Source organism: Porites lutea, chromosome 1, assembly GCF_958299795.1.
Source record: "Porites lutea chromosome 1, jaPorLute2.1, whole genome shotgun sequence".
Lineage (NCBI taxonomy): Eukaryota > Metazoa > Cnidaria > Anthozoa > Scleractinia > Poritidae > Porites > Porites lutea.
The window spans coordinates 19,971,797-19,989,877 of record NC_133201.1 but is presented as its reverse complement, the minus strand read 5'-3'; the positions used below and the strand labels follow the sequence as shown (position 1 = coordinate 19,989,877).

Here is an 18,081-nt window from a genome sequence, read left to right as displayed (position 1 = left end):
AGCAAAACGCTTTAGGGCCTTGTAAATGCGCGCGATTTCGAGCAAAGCAAACATATAGAAATTATAGTTTTCGCTATTTGTTGACGTTTGTCAGCGTTTAAGAGTCCTTTTCACGAAAAAAGCATTTTCTTAAAAATTCGTAGTTTTTTTTCCTTCAAATTTTTTCAGGGCCACAATTGATTAACTAACTACCCGCACTCTGAATTTCATGGTCATTGAAAAACTGTGACATTATCTTCTATAAGCCCAAACTTGAGTAAACATTGAAGATTTTTAGCGTTTTGGCTGAGTTTGTGCTTTGGGAGTTGTCTATTGTTTCTAGTCTGTCATTATACAGCATTCTTGTTCAGCACGCGTGCAATGACCACGCTTGGCTGACTTCCGAATGCTCACCGAGATATTCTCGTCACGAGTTGGTTTAATTATTGGCTTGCATGAAACCTATGAAAAAATGATATTTTTTAAATAGTAAGTAGATTTAGTGTGTAGCACTTCTTGATATTTTTGCAAAGGCACAAGAAGCACGAGAATTGATTAAAAATTGTGAGTTAAACTTCTATGTATCACGCGATGGCCTGTCTCACTGTACCAAAATTATTATATCTCGGTGAGCATTCGGAAGTCAGCCAAGCGCGGTCATTGCACGCGTGCTGAACAAGAATGCTGTATCATGACAGACTAGAAACAATAGACAACTCCCAAAGCACAAACTCAGCCAAAACGTTAAAAATCTTCAATGTTTACTCAAGTTTGGGCTTATAGAAGATAATGTCACAGTTTTTCAATGACCATGAAATTCAGAGTCTGGGTAGTTAGTTAATCAATTGTGGCCCTGAAAAAATTTGAAGGAAAAAAAACTACGAATTTTTAAGAAAATGCTTTTTTCGTGAGAAGGACTCTTAAACGCTGACAAACGTCAACAAATAGCGAAAACTATAATTTCTATATGTTTGCTTTGCTCGAAATCGCGCGCATTTACAAGGCCCTAAAGCGTTTTGCTGACTTGCAAGGACCCATCTGTTATAACGCTGCCCAAAATAAAGAGATGGATCTCATAGCTTATTAGATATAATCCGCGTAAAGTTTGCTTATCATTTTCGCATAAATTATGACCTAAATTTGGAAAGCGCTGAATTTCTCGAATTGGGTCTTTGCGATTTTGGTGAAACTCTTTTCAGCGCAAGGCACTAATGCGCACTATGTGTAGCCGAGAGATTTTCACGAAAAAATGCCGGCGACAGCAGATTTTCGACTCAGACCTCAAAGGGGCGTGGCATTATAACCACGTGACATTTACTCCGATCGCCAAAAATTTTATGTTATATTGTAGATTGATCTATATGTTATCCATTCTATGTGTTAGACTTACGATAAAAGTAAAGGTGGGGATATCAGAGAGCTTCAAAGTAGGATGGTACCCCCCAAAAAAAAACTGGGTCGAGTCACCTTAAACACTGTATAACAGATCTCGAGTGTCGATAAAAAGAAACAAAACAATTTACCTCTTGAATGCTAAGTTTGTCCGTAATTATTCAAAGCTAATTGATTTAGAAGCAGTCTTCATTAAATTTAGAACTCAAACTTAGACGTCTGAAAATAAACCAGCTATAAATAATCTAAGAACAGATCTTTTTTTTTTTCGCGAACTCTTGGGAATTCTATTTCTTTTCCACTGAAAAGAAGGATTAACGTGTCTTGAGCATTGGATTATTTTAAGGACTTAAAACCACATCAGAGAATGGGAGCAAAGAGAACATTAATACAACAAAAATTGAAAAGCAGAAAAATGTGTTCTCTGAAAGGAAACCGATATTTTTTTCCAAAACGTAAACGAAAACAGGTTCGCTTGAAAGAACAATGGTGTACTCCTTTTTTGACTTTTCATATCTAACACGGACTTGATAGTAGAAATTTGTTACGATTTGAAGAAATAACACAACAGCTTTCAATTAACAAGACATATTTCTGCCAACTTATGCCATTTTCAGTTATATAAGCTCGTTACAATATTATTTCTTCAAATCATATCTAAAACCAATGACAAAACACTGGTTAGAAACAAGTAGGCCAAGGTCAACAGCTTTAGGCCCTATCCATACGAATCCGGTTATTTTTTGAAACCGCATCCTTTTTTTGGCACGAATTAGCCTTTTTGTGCACACGAAACCAGTGAATCCGCCAACCGAAACCATCTCTTGTTCGGTGAAAACGCTCGCCAGACTGGTTTATGCCACACCGTTCACACGAATCCGGGTAAGAAAAGATGCGGTTTTAAAAATGTCAGGATTCGTGTGAACGTGGCCTCGGTAACAGCAGAAACCCATAAGGGGTTGAAACGTGTAACTCGCGTTCAATGCTCGTGAATATTCGTTTTGACCATATTTGGAAACCTTAGTGACGGATACCCATTTTCAACAAAATGGCTACTGCGCGATCACCATGCAGATGTTTTAAGACAAGAGTTCTGCATTTCAAGGTTAAAAATACACCGTTAAAAGACAAAAAATGGAAAGAGAACGTTCAAAAGAATGCTCAGCTTTCTTTTTGTGGAGAAAGGGAAACTTTTCATCAAGAAATCGTCCTTCGAGGAATTCAACCTTGTTTTCTTTACGGCGGAGCCCATGGTCTGTTTTGAAATGCAACCAAGTCAGCGAAGTTCTTGTTGAATTTTCAGGTACATTTTGCACTCTATGGCCAAGACAATTACGTTTTTGAAAGGGAATTTATGTATTTTTAAATGTTTCATAGACGTTTTATAAATTTTTCTCTTCGGCGCTAAAGAAAAATTATAAAATGTGCCCCGATTAATTGAGATGGATTTTGAGTTGAATTTTGCCATGTGCTTAGCCGATTTCACTTGCGTGAACGGATCCACGATCCAGATAGTGTTTTCCGAATTGCTTTAAAGGATTAACTTTTTGGACTTTGAATAAAAATTTTCAAGAAACGGCTTCTCTGTCTATTGTTTTGAGTTTGTTCATTCATAAAATTAGCTCAAACTACGATCGTGACTACAACATCTAAGTTTAATTTAAGCTTTTAAAATGCTTCTCACATTCATTACAAGCATCACTTTTTGCGAAGATGTCAGGTTCAGGTTTTGGACACTTTTCGATAAGCAGCTAATGAATTTTATTCGAAAATATTTTTCACTGTTTATTCTTGACTTTTAACATAAGAATTTTAAAAGTCTATTTGCAGTATAAGTTTACTGTGCAGAGGGTCAACGAGGCATCGTATTTTGAAGTGACAACTTCAAGAAGTTGCGAGGCCGTCAATAGGTTTCATAATGTTACGTTTGGCCCGGGTGGTAAGGCAATAATATCCTGCTCGGTGTTTCAGTAATATTCCTGGTTTTAACCTTTGAAAGCTTTCTCGGCTTTCGGGAGTTTTTCTCCCGTTTGTCGGCCATTTTTTTAAGCGGGCGCGGGAACCTGAAGGAAAATTACGTCACGTTGTTTACGAAGTTTGATTGGTCAGTTATCTCTTCTTCTCGTTCCAAATATGGTACTTTCTAAAATGAATAATCACGAGCATCGGACAAAGCAAACATATGAGACTTACACGTTTCAACCCCTTATGAGTTTCTGGTAACAGCTAATCGTGAAAAGCATTTGACAAATTCAATCGAACGAGCATTTTACTAACCTGTTGTCTGTTTAGCGTGCATTGCCTCCTGTTCCAACTGTCGATTTTGCCGAGTTAGTCTTAACAGTCTTTCTTCCATTGCCACTATCGTGACTGCGTGTTGTCGAGTTTGTTCCTGTAAGTATATAAACAAATGATGACAACGATGTAATCTCTGTAATATCTTGATAACTTTTCTATTTGAGTTTGTCGGGTAATCGTGCGAGGTCGATTTAACAACATCACTGAATTGCTTCACTGGGGTATTGAGTTAACTGGGTTTCACCTCTCCATTTGGGGGAGTCACGCGCAGCATCCCCGCTCGCTTCGGCCGACACTCATATTGGACAGTTTATAAGTCAGAATATCTTGAGTTAACTCCGAGACACAAAAACCTTGTAAAAAATTACCCAATGGCCCTACATTTGTGTGGTGCAGAAACTTAGAGATTGACCAAGGAATTAACTGAAGCAGAAATTGTAGGTGTTTATTAACAAGTGCCTAAGGAAGATCCGACGGATTTGGTGGCCCAAAAGAATCTGAAATGAAGAGTTTTGGAGACAGGAAGGGCAGCGGCCGATAGAGGAGGAGATAAAAAAACGAACATGGCGGTGGATTGGCAAAACACTGAGGAGACAAGACAAACAAGTGGCCACGACAACTCTTTAGTGGATCCCACAGGGGAGTCCCAGACACACTTAGCGACGACCGGAAATACGTCTGCTGTTCGCAGGCTAAGACACACTTGGAAGCGCACAAGGATATGAGAACATGAGGAGAGAGGACGTAATGGTTTGAATCAAAATAGAGTCAAATTGTAAGAATTAGTGGGGTTTAAAGGTTTAAACGATTGTTTATAGTGGAAACTGCACTTAGCTTATCCAGCTACTTTACAGGCACTCCACCCAATACTTAGAAACAAAGAATTCAAATACAACATACGATTATTAAAAGTCCCGACAGGGAGGCAACCAGTTGGCTATTTACAAGCGTGGCCGAGGATCTGAACTCGGGAAGACCGAGAACAAATCCTACAAGTGGCCAGAGCGTGACTCGAAACCGGGACCGCGGGATGGCGATTCCGACGCGCTGTTTTTTATTTTTTATTTTTTATTTTTTATCTTTAATAACATTTATTCAATCGACAATCAACAATCAAATATACTTACAAACACTACGATACTTACACTACTTACAATACAATATTTAGAATACAATAGACTAAGGTACTTACTCTGTTTACAATGTAAAGACTTCCAATACTCAGTACTTACAACACTACCTACTCACTACTCACACTACAATGCACTATTTACAAGCAGTTCTAATTAGTAATTGTATTTCAAAACCAACATTTACAAAACCAAACATTCACGGTAAACGCACTTATATCTTAAGTGTCTTAAAGAGGCAGCGATTGTGAAGCAAAAGATACACCAGGTTAATGCTGGAGAAAATGAGCAGAGGATCGAGATATACAAATGTATAAAAAATCAAAGGCTTACTGAAATAAGGAGCTCACATTTTCCCATTTTTTTGGTAAAAAGGGACCTGCAGTGGTCTCTATGTGGTAGAATGATTTGAGGTATTGCAGGAAGCCTGCTATCTTTGGCGAGGTTTCCCTTCTTTTGCTAATCCAGATGTAATTTCTGGCTAGAAGAAAAAGGAAATTAATTTGCTGGCAGTTTTTTGAAGAATCCGGCTTTAGACCAAGTGCAACAAATATATCTAATGTGTAATGTTCCGGTGTAATGTGGAGCAAAGTCAGCTTAAGAGATAAACTATGCCAGAAAAAGGCCACTTTAGGACAAGACCAAAAAAGATGAAGAAGTTTCTCCGGTTCATTATTACAAAAAGAACAATTTGGGTTGTCTTTTACGCCAATTTTTGTTAAGAAGTCGTTCGTTGATATTCGTCTATGTAAAAATTTATATTGGAATTCAATAATTCTTGTACTTTTAGTATATTTAGCGGCCAACTGGTAGGCTTCCCGCCAATTAATCGCCTCCACATCATTTTCGTTGTAGTCTTTTAGCCATTTCTGTTGATTATGGGATGGTAACTTGCATTTTGTAGAAAGCAACTTGGTGTATACAAGTTTGCTCGCACTTTGGCATTCTGTTAATCTTACTACAAAGGTTTCATAATTGTTGCAGTTTTTGATACAGTTTGTTTTACATGTAGTCCAAAGAGATTTTAGAGCAGACACTAGTCCGAAATACTTTAAAAGACAAACTTTGAGGCTGTATTTTTGCTGCAGCTCAGCTAGTGATAAAAATTTGTTATGTTCATCTTTCAAATGTTTCACTTTCGTAACGCCTCGATCAAACCATTCACGATAGAAGACGGGGCAGTTATCGATTCTAATGAGTGAGTTGTACCATAAAGTTTGTCAAGAAATTGTTTCTCGGACGTTATGTTTTCATCAAAATTGACTTCCGCCCAGATTGAAAGTATCTCTTTTATAAAGTTATTCTTAATCTTGAGATTCTCAAAGGTATCTTTCTTGTTTAAATTACTAGTGAGGACTATTGTGCCTCCAAATCGCTCTAACTCTATATCAAAAAAATATTTCCATTTTCCCTGGTTCTCTTCATCCAGATATTTTTTAATCCATGTAGCTTTCAGGGACTTGTTAAAAGACTGTATGTCTATCATTTTAAGTCCTCCATTAGCATAATCGTTTGTTATAATGTCTCGTTTGATTTTATCTCCTTTTCCATTCCAGAGGAATGAAAAAAATAACTTGTTTACTTCTTTGATAATTTTCACATTTGTATGTAAAGGTGAGAGCACATAAACGAGCTGAGAGGCAACCAGACTTTTTAGGACCGTTATCTTTCCAACTAGGGTAAGTCTACGGTATTTCCAGCAGCTCAAAACATTCCGGACCTTATCTAGTTTTTCATTATAATTTAAAGTTGCAGTTGCTTCCGGATCATTTGAAAACCAGACACCTAAAGCTTTAACTTTACACTTCGGCCATTTAAAGTTTCTTCCGACAATTGATATTTCATCTTTGTTACAATTTGCCCCAATCCAAAAGGCTTCTGTTTTTTTGTCATTAAGTTTTAAGCCAGAGACTTCATAAAAATCGTCCAGTGTTTTGAGAGAGGCTATTAACGATTCCTTTGTTCCATCTAGTATAAGAGTTGTATCGTCTGCATACTGACTTAGTTTTATTTCTTTACCGTTTACAAAAATCCCTTTAATACTTTTATTTTCACGAATTGCCTTAGCTAAAACTTCTACTGCCAGAACAAACAGATAAGGTGAGAGGGGACAGCCTTGCCTTACACCTTTTTGGATTTCAAAAAAATCACTCGCCCAACCATTATTCAAAACGCAGCTTTCTGGGTAGCAATAGAAAAGGTTTAGCCATTTTAAGATGCTACTACCAAAACCAAACTGTTGAAAGGTTTTCCTAATGAAAGGCCATTCTATCGTGTCAAAAGCTTTTTCAAAATCTAAAAACAAAAGTAATCCTGGTATATTGTTTTCTTTAGCGTAGCAAATAACGCTATCGATAAGGCGGATGTTTTCTCCGATAAAACGACCTCTTATAAAGCCAGTCTGGTCGTAATTAATGAGATCAGGGAGGAGAGGTTTCAAGCGATTAGCAATTGATTTTGCCGCTACTTTATAGTCGCTGTTCAGGAGGGTTAGGGGTCTCCAATTCTTAATAAAGAACGGTTCTGCGCCTTTCTTAGGGATAAGTTTGATAATTCCTCTTCTCTGGGTTATTGAGAGTTTTCCAGTTTCATAAGCGTAGTTCAGTGCGCTAATTAGGGTGCTGGATACATCTTTCCAAAACACTTTGTAAAATTCGGCTTGTAGGCCGTCGGTCCCAGGGGTCTTTTCTGATTCCATATCTCTTAAAGCCTCAAGGCACTCTTTTTCAGTTAAAACTCCTTCGCACGAAGTTAATTCATGTTCGTCAATGGCTCTTTCATCACCACCCTCAAAGAAAACAGTTGTACCATCTTGGTTGTATGTGTTACCTTTGGATGAGTAGAGATTTTTATAGAACGCCACACATTCAGTTAATATTTTTTTATCCGAGGTGACAAATTCGCTATCGTTTATTTTAATTTGACTTATTGTCCCTTGCTTGTAGTGTCGTTTTTCTAAATTAAGAAAATACTTGGTGTTTTTCTCTCCTTCATTATACCATTTAGACTTAGATCTCAAAATTGCGCCTTTGGTGCGGATTTCAATTATCTTTTCAAGCTCAAGCCTGCTTTCATTCAATTATTCCTCCAGGTGTAAGGAGTGCATTTCATCGGAGTTTTTATTATCGAGATCCGCTTCTACTCTGGCAATTGTTTGTTCCAGAAATGTTTCGCGTTGTTTAGCTTGCTTTGTTTTGCTCTTGGAGTAGCGGAGCGATTTTTCGCGGACTTTTAGCTTTATCATTTCCCAAAGAAGTGAAGGATTTACCGATTCGTCATTTTTGTACTCATCGAGTGTTTCCTGAATCGTTGTTTTAATTTGGTTTACGTAATCCAATTCAGTTAAAAAAGATGTGTTTAGTTTCCAGAAACCTGGTCCACGTAGATTTGAATGTAGTGATAAGCATAACGTAGTCATTGAGTGGTCGGTTTTATAACCTGGGACGATATCTGCGAGGGTCGTGATGTTAACTGTGCTTTGGCTTACTAGAAAAAAATCGAGCCTACAGTGTACTTTTGGATGACGTTGTCTCCAGGTAAATCTACTAGTGTCTGGGTGTAGAATCCTCCAGACGTCTACCAGATCTAGTTTCTCAGAGAATTCTTGAACAACTTTAACACTATTTTGGTGATTTTTAGTAAGACCACCCATCTTGTCCTTCTCTAAATCCAGTACAAGGTTGTAGTCGCCTCCTATAATAATATCATCACATTTGAAATCTGCAAGGTGATCAAAGAAGTCAAGGAAGAAAGTTGGGTTGTCTTCATTAGGAGCATATATGTTCCCTAAAGTAAAACACTTTTCATTGGTTTTAATGTCGCAAATAATGAAGCGTCCTTGGGGGTCAGTGTAAGTTTTTTCTATTTGAAAATCGAAGTTGTTGTTGAAAAGGATGCATACCCCTGCTTTATTGCTCTTATAAGTACTAAAAATAGCTTGATAGCCCCATTCAGCAGACCATACGTGATTAGTATTTTCAGTGCAGTGGACTTCTTGTAGCATATATGCCGAGTAATTTTTTTTGCGAAGCCAATTAAACACCTCTCTACGCTTTGTATTGTCTCTTAATCCCCTGACGTTTAGTGATGCTATTGTCAAAGCCATAGATATTCTCTTGGGCAGCTTTGCAGAGGAAGCCTTACATCACCTGGTGTCAAAGCTCCACAATCACTGCACGGTATGATAGGAATTTGTACTAGGCGTTTACTTCTAAAACAAATGATTAAGCTATTAAAACATAGAAACCAAACAGAACATGCACAGATAAACACAACTAAATAAGAAACCTCCTCGTAAAGGGACATGGGGGGGAAGCTAGGACTTTTACCTAGAATCTTACAGACAGATAAGAAAAACCGAAGCGCCATCTGTTACGAACCTCTATTCCGATCGCGTAAATAATTATCTAGCAATTGATAATAACGGGTGGCAAATGTGGTCAAACGATACTAACGTGATCTTGGTTACCTAATGAGTAATGACATGATGAAAAGCATTCTCACCTATCCTGGTATCTCGAGAGGTTTACCAACTGGCCAAATTTTACCTTTTATCAAGAGCTTATCCGGTTGTGCCCGACTAAAAGATGCAGGGATGTTATTTTTCCTAGCTTCTTTAAAAGTGTCCATTTGCTTTCTTCTTCTTGCTACTATTTCGTAGGGTAGATCTTGATACATTTTAAATCTGCTTCCTCGCAAACGGGAGCCCAAAGCTAGAATTTCTTCACAGTTCTTATAGCGGAGGAACCTTGCGATAATTTGCCTGGGCTTTTCTTCCTTCTTCTTTCCTAAGCGATGAACCCTCTGTATTTCAACGGTGCTTGCATCTTTGTATCCTAATTCCGTCTCGAGGAAGGTGCGAACAACTAATTCAGTGTCTTCTTTGTCTGTTTCTGTCAGTGTCTTTCTTTGTCTGTTATTTTCAAAAATTATATTTTCCCGCCTCGAGTAGGCTTCCAAATAGAGATTCTTGTCTTGTACCTCTTTAAGCTTAGCCTCTAAAACAACATTTTTTTTCTGCAAATCGGTTAAAGCGAGATCTGTTTTCTCCTGGTAAGATTTTAGGCTCGCTGTCGAATTCTGCTGTTGCTTCTCAGCTTTATTTAAGCTTTTTTTCAAGTTCTCAATGTCGTGGCTGGCGGTTGTTTGCGAATATTCCAGCTTCTGTATTCTTCCTTCCAATTTTTGAAGGGACGTTTGGACTTCATTTACTGTTGTTTGGATAGCGTCTAGCTTTTCCAGCTTTCGATTTATCTCCTCCAAAGCTTTATGAAAACCTTCGGCCATGTTCAAAACTGTAAAGATTTCGTCTTCAACCTCGTGCTCCTCGACTTCTTCAGGAGAGTTTACTTCATCACTCCTCGCGTTTTTTTGCTTCTGGTGAAGTGCTCGACTCCTCTGAAGAGGAACGCTCGCTTCTTTTCCTTTCCAAGATCTTTTTCAACAGTTCTTCCATTTACCACCCGGGAAAAATAGAATATGTGGCGGACGGATCAAGGACACGTCTTACGCCATTGCTACCCAGGCCCCTTTTTTTCAGGACTGATGAAGATGATAAAAACCCTAAATGATCGACCGTTTACTGAGTATTAGCCAGTCACATTTTAACGATGATGTACTAAAGCTACCTTGAAAGAAGCGACCTCGTCTTCTTTATAATTCCGCAGTTCTTCTCTCTCACGTTCAACACGAGCCAGATGTTCTTTGTAGGCTGCGGATTGTTCCTGAAGCTGACTTCGTAAGTACGCCTAAGGAGAAAGTTCGGTCATCTCGTTATTTAACGGCGTCTTGTCGCGTCTAATAATCACATAAAATAAAAACCTATCTTTCAGACCGATCTTTGGTTTTCATTTGTGGAATCCACTCTTTGCTGAATTACAAATCGCAAATCGTTATAGGTAACCGTAGTAGGAAAATTTAAGTTCATTTTTAGGCAAAAAACAGGTAACGGTTTTTCGTCCTTATCCGAGAAGACTAGAAAGTCTAACCGTTTCCAGATGTCATTGCAAAGGTAGCACTTTCTCCTCAGTTATTTTGAAGACCCTGAGTTTTGGTCCGGCCGGGCTTTGAACCCGCGACTCCCGCTCAGCAGACCGGCGCTCTCCTAACTGAGTTAACTAGGCGGCGGTCATTAGACGGTAAGGGAAAACGGTATTTCAGCTTGAGGATATAAATACGAGAGTTGCAGAAAGACTAACTTTGAAGAACGTACCTCAGTCTCCTTAGCTCTGTGTAATCCATCTTTAGCTTGTTCGTACTGGGACTTTGCTGTTGCCAAGGCACCTCTGTGATTCTCTAACTCCTTCTGTCGTTCATTAAGTACCTGCATAGAAAACTTAGTAACTCAGTTTACCGCCGATCCAACCCTGGCCTGCGAGAAGTCTTTTTTATTCGCACGCCCTGCGCGGCCCTTAGTAGCCTACGTAGCAAACCTCCCAACTTTCTCAACGAATTCAACTGACATCTCCGCAAATAGGCCTTTTTAAAAAATATCATAGTCCTGGTTGTTGTCCCTCTAAACTTTTGCTTAAGCATTCCTTCAATTTCTCTTGGGGCGATTATTAGTCACAAGAGAAATTGAAAACAATGCTTATGCAAAACTTCGGAGGGACAACGAACAGTATTATCGTATTTTTGAAAAAGGCCTTTAAGCATTTGTTCAGTACCTGTTGTAACTGGGTAACGCTACCATGTTGTGACTCCATGATCTTTCTCTCCGCATCCACCGCTGCTTGTATCCGCTCTCGCTCTTTTTGTTTAAATTCATGCATCATCTCATGCTGTTTTTCTTCTTCCTCAGATCTCACTTGAGCCACTGCGCGGGAAATGTGTTTTTCTTCCTCTCTCTTCATGTCCTCTCGTAACTTTAACACGACTTCCTGGTGCGTCTCCCCCATTTCTGCAATCCTACACACAATGAAGAGAAGAAAATCAATGAAATTTGTTTTACTTACAAAACTAGTCTTCCATCGACACAAAAACAACCAAAATTATTGAATTTACATAGTTTTTCCAGCTTAATGAAGAACTGTAACAGTTTTTTTGTATGGTTAACCTAAGTCACAGATTGTCAAATTGAAACGTATTCAGAACTGGCTATGAACGTCAGCGAGTACTCTTATATTATACCAGCACTTCAAGATCTTCACTGGCTGCCAGTTCACGCTCGTATTCATTTTAAGATATTAATTTTAGTTTTCAAGGCAATTCACGCACTTGCAACACCATATATCAGGGATTTAATTAGTGTTAGATCGAAGTCCTCTTACAATCTTAAATCAAATAGTAGTCTTTTACTTGAGCCCCCTAAAGAGAAAATGCTTTCTACGCTTGGTGCCAGATCCTTCTATGCTGCTGCGCCATGTTTGTGGAATAGTTAGCCTACTGAATTGCGCGAATTTCAATCATTAACTATTTTTAAACGTAAACGTACCTTTTTCGGATAGGTTAGACTAGAAATTCGATTTCATCGGGACCAAAGCAAAACTGTTAGCGAAAGCTTCTCATCATTTTCGACAATCGAGTACAGCACTTTAAAGACGATTCATAACCCATAACGGCTTTTGCCTGAGAGCAGACGGAAAAGCCCAGAAAACCGACATTGATATGGCCGCCATGTGACAAAGGCCCATGAAATCTGTTTGATATCCTCTTCTTTTGTGTTTGGGGTAAAGGTTCTAAGTAATAGCTTCAGCACAGAATTGACCTAAAACAGAAATATTCTTGTACAGACATAGGCTCTTCAAGAGTAAAGTGAGTCCAGTGAGCTTGGAATTCTTACTTTCCCTTCAGCTTCCGACACTCTTCCTTCTGATCTCTTAACTGGCGACACATATCTTCCACGCTGATAGACGTCTCTGCCAAAATTAAAGCAAAAACAGATGAGTTGCTCGGTAGTTGTGATACAGGTTTTCGGCCTTTTCTGCTCTTTCAAAATTTTAAGAAAAGACTCCAAAACCCCACTATAATGTTGCACGAAGATTTGCCGAAGGCGACATTCGGTACCCCGAAGTTTTTACTCACCAGAATCGGAATCCTCTGTGGCTCTCTTCAGAGCGTCTTCAGCCTTTTGCTGCCAAACAGCCTCGTTAGACAGCGTCTTACAAACAAAATCCTGAAAAAAAAAAAAAAAAGTCCACGTTACAATTCATTCCACAAAACCCTTTTCTCCCTATCTATTTTTAGTGAAAACAAAGATGCCATTCTCTCGCTCGGTTCACATCACTATTGCGACCTTTTAAATAACGAAGCTGTGGAGGATCTGATGGCGAGCAAGGCCGTTAAGACGATATATTTAAATTCTAACATGACTCCGAGGTTTTAGGGACAAAATTGCAAATTTTTCACGAATCCATCGTCTGGTAATTCCCAGAAGAGACTTGAGCACAAACCAAACCAAAAGTATAGAAAAATGACCAGAGTGCCTCGGAGTCATGTTAGAATTTTAATACATCGAACGTGGGCTATTGAGTCATAAGCTACCTGAAAAAGGGAGGCAATGATTTCCAACATTGTTGCGCCAACAATGTTGCGTGTTCTTGCGTCCGTGTTGCACTTAGACTACGAGTGGTCCCCATTTTTCCTCAGGGATAGTAGAGCGAGCGAAACGCGAGCGCGCGTGAAAATCACCTCACGAGAGAAAAGGCGACACGCGCCTCATTTTTCTCCCTCCCCGCCGCGTGTCGCCTTTTCTCGCGTGGGGTGATTTTCACGCGCGCTCGCGTTTCGCTCGCTCTACTATCCCTGAGGAAAAATGGGGACTACTCGTAGTCTATAGGGACTTTAAGATTCGCTACGGCAAGGGGCTACTACGGCTACATAAGGTCAAAAACACTTCCGGTGACGTCACCACGCGAGTTGCAGTACGGCTTTCCCCCCGTAGCCTCGTTTTCTGCTGCGTCAAACTGCCTTCTTTGCCGTACTCTTCACTACGTGAGTATTAACTGTCATTTCTTTGCCATTTTAAAGCTTATTTCGCTTTTCTGAGAAGCCCACTCCAAAGACTAAGTACTTAGTAATACTTAAATATTCCTTGGGTATTATTGCTTCGTTATTTAAGCGAAAACTCAAAGGATTTGGATACGTTATAATCACGGCTGCAGACAAGAAAACCTCGTAAGAGAGCTTATTTAAGCTTATAGAAATTTTAGTTCCAATAAGTGATTGTCAAGACTTTAATTTCACGAGTACCTATTAAAAAAATATTTTTATCTTTTGGCTTATCTGCCAGGGATGTTCTCAGTAACAACTTGTTTAGCTTTGAGAATAAAATTTTTATAATTTACCGGCGCTAGAGCGAGCGAACGCTCATTTATTACACGTATTAAAGTTGTGTGACATTTATATTTGTTCAATCCCGACAGATTTAAACTAAATGTTCAATGCCGTCGCAATCGTTCCTTGGTAGCATCTTATAACATCAGGGATTTGTAAAGCCCGTGCAAGCCTTGGGATGTCAGCTTTCTTGAAACGAAATTCTGTCAGACATTCATCTTCGTTGAAATTTTGAAGGTCGAACTCGGGATACAAATGATTTAGCAGATAAAGGTTTTCTGAGCTATACGAATTATATAACAACAGAAATTCAGCATCATTTATAAAATTCATGCCATAAGAAAGCACAGCAAGGTCTGTTATTTCTTTAAACGAAACCATTGAAAAGAAATCAACCAAAACCTAGACGGGAAAACTAGTCCTGTTGTCCGAGTTTGTTTACATTTTGTGTCGGTTGTGACGTTGCCGTACCGAGCGTAACTTAACCATTTGAGTTTTGGCGGGAGACCGCGTAGTCGCCCCAACCCTTCCCGGTTACAACAACTGTATTAGAGCTATGCCGTAGCGAATCTTAAAGTCGCTTATGTTGCACTGGTGTGCAAACGGATGCAACAGATCCCAACAACACGTAACAACATGCAACAGCGTGTGCAAACGGACGTGACATGTAAAATCCAACAATGTTGGGAGTTTTTTGCCAACAATGTTGCGTTCGTTTGCACGGGGCTATAGAAGCAAAGCATCATGATAAACTTGATTAACAATGGTAGTCTTTCCAAGGGCGATCCGTTTTTAATCTCTCTTCTATTTATTGTTTTAACTAAATCAAATCTTCAATGTAAAAACTCTGTCAACCTGTTTATAAGAAATACAATAGCTATCTAATAACAATCATAATTTTAACCATTGTTAGTAAATGAAAACATTTCCAAGGCTGGTAGATCTCTATGTTTATAGATGGAAAATAAAAACCTCATCCTCTCCCCTTCTTTTTTAGGCACCTATTTTTGCGATCTTCGTTCTTTAATTCCAAAGCCGGATAAGGAGCTTTAAGTAGGTAAACTCTTTGTCATAATAATCTTACCTTAATCCATGACAGTGAATCATGCGTTGTAAGCTCCTCAACTAAAGTCAGCTCTTCTTCCAGCGCAGTGCATGTCCGACCTGACTTTGACAGTCGTTTCTATGGATGGAGTGGACCAATTTAGGTTTCCGGGAAACTGACCACCTACCACTCCCCCTCCCCCCCCCCCCCCCCCCTAACTCAACGTTAACATTTGCGTCTCACTTGCGGCAAAATGTTGGGTTGATCCGATGGAGTATACAGCAGAGAAATAAACGATCTTTCTGAATACGAGCTTAAAAGTAATAAAATAAGTAATAAAAATTAAGTAATAAAAGTATAATAAAAGTAATAAAATTAAGTAATAAAAAGTACAGCTTCTTTGCTGTTCAGAGCGTCTCTGGAAAGCACAGCAGAGAAATAAACGATCTTTCTGAATACGAGCTTAAGTAATAAAAAGTACAGCTTTTTTGCTGTCCAGACCGTCTCCGGAAAACACTGCATAGAAATGTATGATCTTTCTTAACATGAGTTTACGTAACAAAACGACTGCTACTACTTCTTTCAATGAAGTTCCCACTATCGTGAAAACATTACTAGAAAAACTCCTGGAATGTATAATAACCTAAAAAGCACGGTCCATGAAGTAAAATTATGAAAATTCAATGGTATAGTCTTTATAATAAATGATGCATTTTTAGCCCAATAGATTTCAAATAAAAGGCATAGTTTTAGAGAGTGAGATGTAATCTCTGCTTTATGGCGGAAGGCATTCTTTGCCGTCATAAAATAGGTAAGTTGTGACATTTTTGAGACTTTACAAAGAGATTTCCCATAAAAATGCGAAGACTTGTTAGCTGGTTAAAAGTTGATGAAATATATAAGTTTACCTGTTTCAAATGCTCGCAAGGTAACATCTATGTACAAAAATTGCATTTTCTTAACTTTTTCTAACCTCCTCTCTTTTACAAAAAATGTCTGTGACACTTGACACTTTCGCGCGTTCAGATTCAGAACTGTGAATTGATTTGCTACCTCGTTTGCTGTATAATCTTATAATGACATACAATGACACGGTAACCTGCAATTCTGTTATTGCAAACGTCTCGATAAATTTTACTTATGATTGTTGAGAAATGTTGTGCACCATAAAGGCTGGTTTTCAATAACGACGGAGTCGGAGTCGGAGTCGTAATCAGAAGCGAAGAACTTTACGATCTGGTGAAAACAGCATTCTGATTCCGCTTACGACTCCGACACCTACGATCAAGTGAAAAATAGGTTGTCGGAGTCGTAAGCTGATGCGGAAGAACTAAACCAATCACAAAGCGTGGGAACGGGCATTGTGATTGGTTTATCCTTCCGCTTATGCTTCCAACTCCAACAATCTGGTTTTACTTGATCGTAAACGACGGAGTCATAAGCGGAGTAAGAAGAAAATGAAAACGTTCTGCTTCTTCCGACTCCGATTCCATCGCGCTTATGACTGCTGACGACTCCGATTTTTTATTTTCAACAAGTCGTAACCTCTTTTACGATTCCGCTTACGACTCCGTCGCTAGTGAAAACCAGCCTTAAGAGGACTAATATTGGGTGTCCTGTGATTTACTCACCAGCATGCCTTCTAGATGTTTCCTCAGTTCACCCGTTGAATCTTTTAAGTCTTTGTCTTTTGCTTCTTTCTACCATGGTCAAAGAAAGGAAAAAGGGTAAATGATGAAAAAACTGAACATTACCAAAAGAGGAAACCGTTTCAGTTCTTAACACATTTATTCAGATTTAGCAAGCTAGCTGTCGTACGTCCATGAGCGACAACATCAACTGAATTAAGAAATTAAAAAAGGCTGCGGCAGAAGGGTCGCTATTGACTGACAAATTCAAGGGTGTGGAGGGGAGGGGTGTGGAACTTCAGTTTTCAGTTTTAGTTCAGCCTCTAATTAGGAGTTACGTCACGTAACATAACGTAACCTAGGAGTTAAGTAACGTTTTCCTACGGTAGGAAAACGCAGCATCTCTTAACCGAAGGATAACATTTTGTCCAATTAATGCTCACAGATCAGTTAACCACACCCCCTAATAAAACCTCCACACGAAGGAACTGTTACTTAAAAAACCCATCTTCTTAATCACGTAAAAATAATTGATGTTTAATTTTTCCAGTGTTATCCGGATAACGCGAGTATTAGTTGGGGTGGAGGAGGGAGGTGGGGTAGGGGAAAGAGAAGCTCGTTCCGTTTGAGGGAAAAAGCCGTGAATGTGGGTGACGAAGCGCACAACTCCCTCTCGTTTTCTGAAGGAGGGGAGAAGTGAGAAGGCTCCTTTTCGCAGTTTTGAAGGAAAAAAAAAATGAAAAACTCATGTTCGGGGTAAGGTTCACACTCAAAACAAACGAGGCTCTTCAGTAAATACTGAACTCACTTCACTTTCTGAGTTTGCGTACTGCTGGATTTCTTCCACTAGAGTTAACTTCTCTTGAGCCAGATTCTTCACGTGATCAAGCAATTCATCGTCATCCAGTTCATGATCAACTGTTCTTTGAACATCGCCGCGGAATGTGTGTTCAACCAACTTCCGCCGGAAACGATCAAACTACGGAAGGACATAAATACACAGCCATTTTGAAGGAATTTCTGTAAGCCCCACCTATTCCCATTTTGTGAATCGCTTTGGCAAGAGAGAATGAACTAGATCATTCTCTCTTGCTTTGGTTACTCGCTTGCACGTGACCTAATTCCCGTGATACCCAAATAAAATGGCAGCCTGATAAAACAAATTGCCAGGGGAGTGTGAAGTGTAACCTTTATGAAAGGACATGTTAATACTGTGGATTTTATCCAAGAAATTTGCCTCTAACTGTTGGCTGAGAATGTCATTTGTTATACCAGAATGTTATTGCTTACTTGCAAGCTACAAGAAGCTGGGGATAGTAAAGTCGTTCTTTACAAA

The 18,081-nt window shown here is 39.1% G+C and overlaps 1 protein-coding gene across 1 annotated transcript in view; it reads right to left on the bottom strand.

Moving 5' to 3' along the window:
- LOC140946339 (forkhead-associated domain-containing protein 1-like) overlaps positions 1-18,081 on the bottom strand; it is a 62,603-nt gene that overhangs the window by 18,291 nt on the left and 26,231 nt on the right. Inside the window, exons 12-20 of the mRNA XM_073395441.1 lie at positions 17,554-17,724; positions 16,749-16,817; positions 15,157-15,255; positions 12,822-12,912; positions 12,580-12,655; positions 11,465-11,705; positions 11,011-11,121; positions 10,427-10,546; positions 3,649-3,763 (exon numbers count right to left, since the gene is read on the bottom strand). Coding sequence (XP_073251542.1) covers positions 3,649-3,763; positions 10,427-10,546; positions 11,011-11,121; positions 11,465-11,705; positions 12,580-12,655; positions 12,822-12,912; positions 15,157-15,255; positions 16,749-16,817; positions 17,554-17,724 — 1,093 coding nt within the window. The remainder of the gene's footprint in view (positions 1-3,648; positions 3,764-10,426; positions 10,547-11,010; positions 11,122-11,464; positions 11,706-12,579; positions 12,656-12,821; positions 12,913-15,156; positions 15,256-16,748; positions 16,818-17,553; positions 17,725-18,081) is intronic.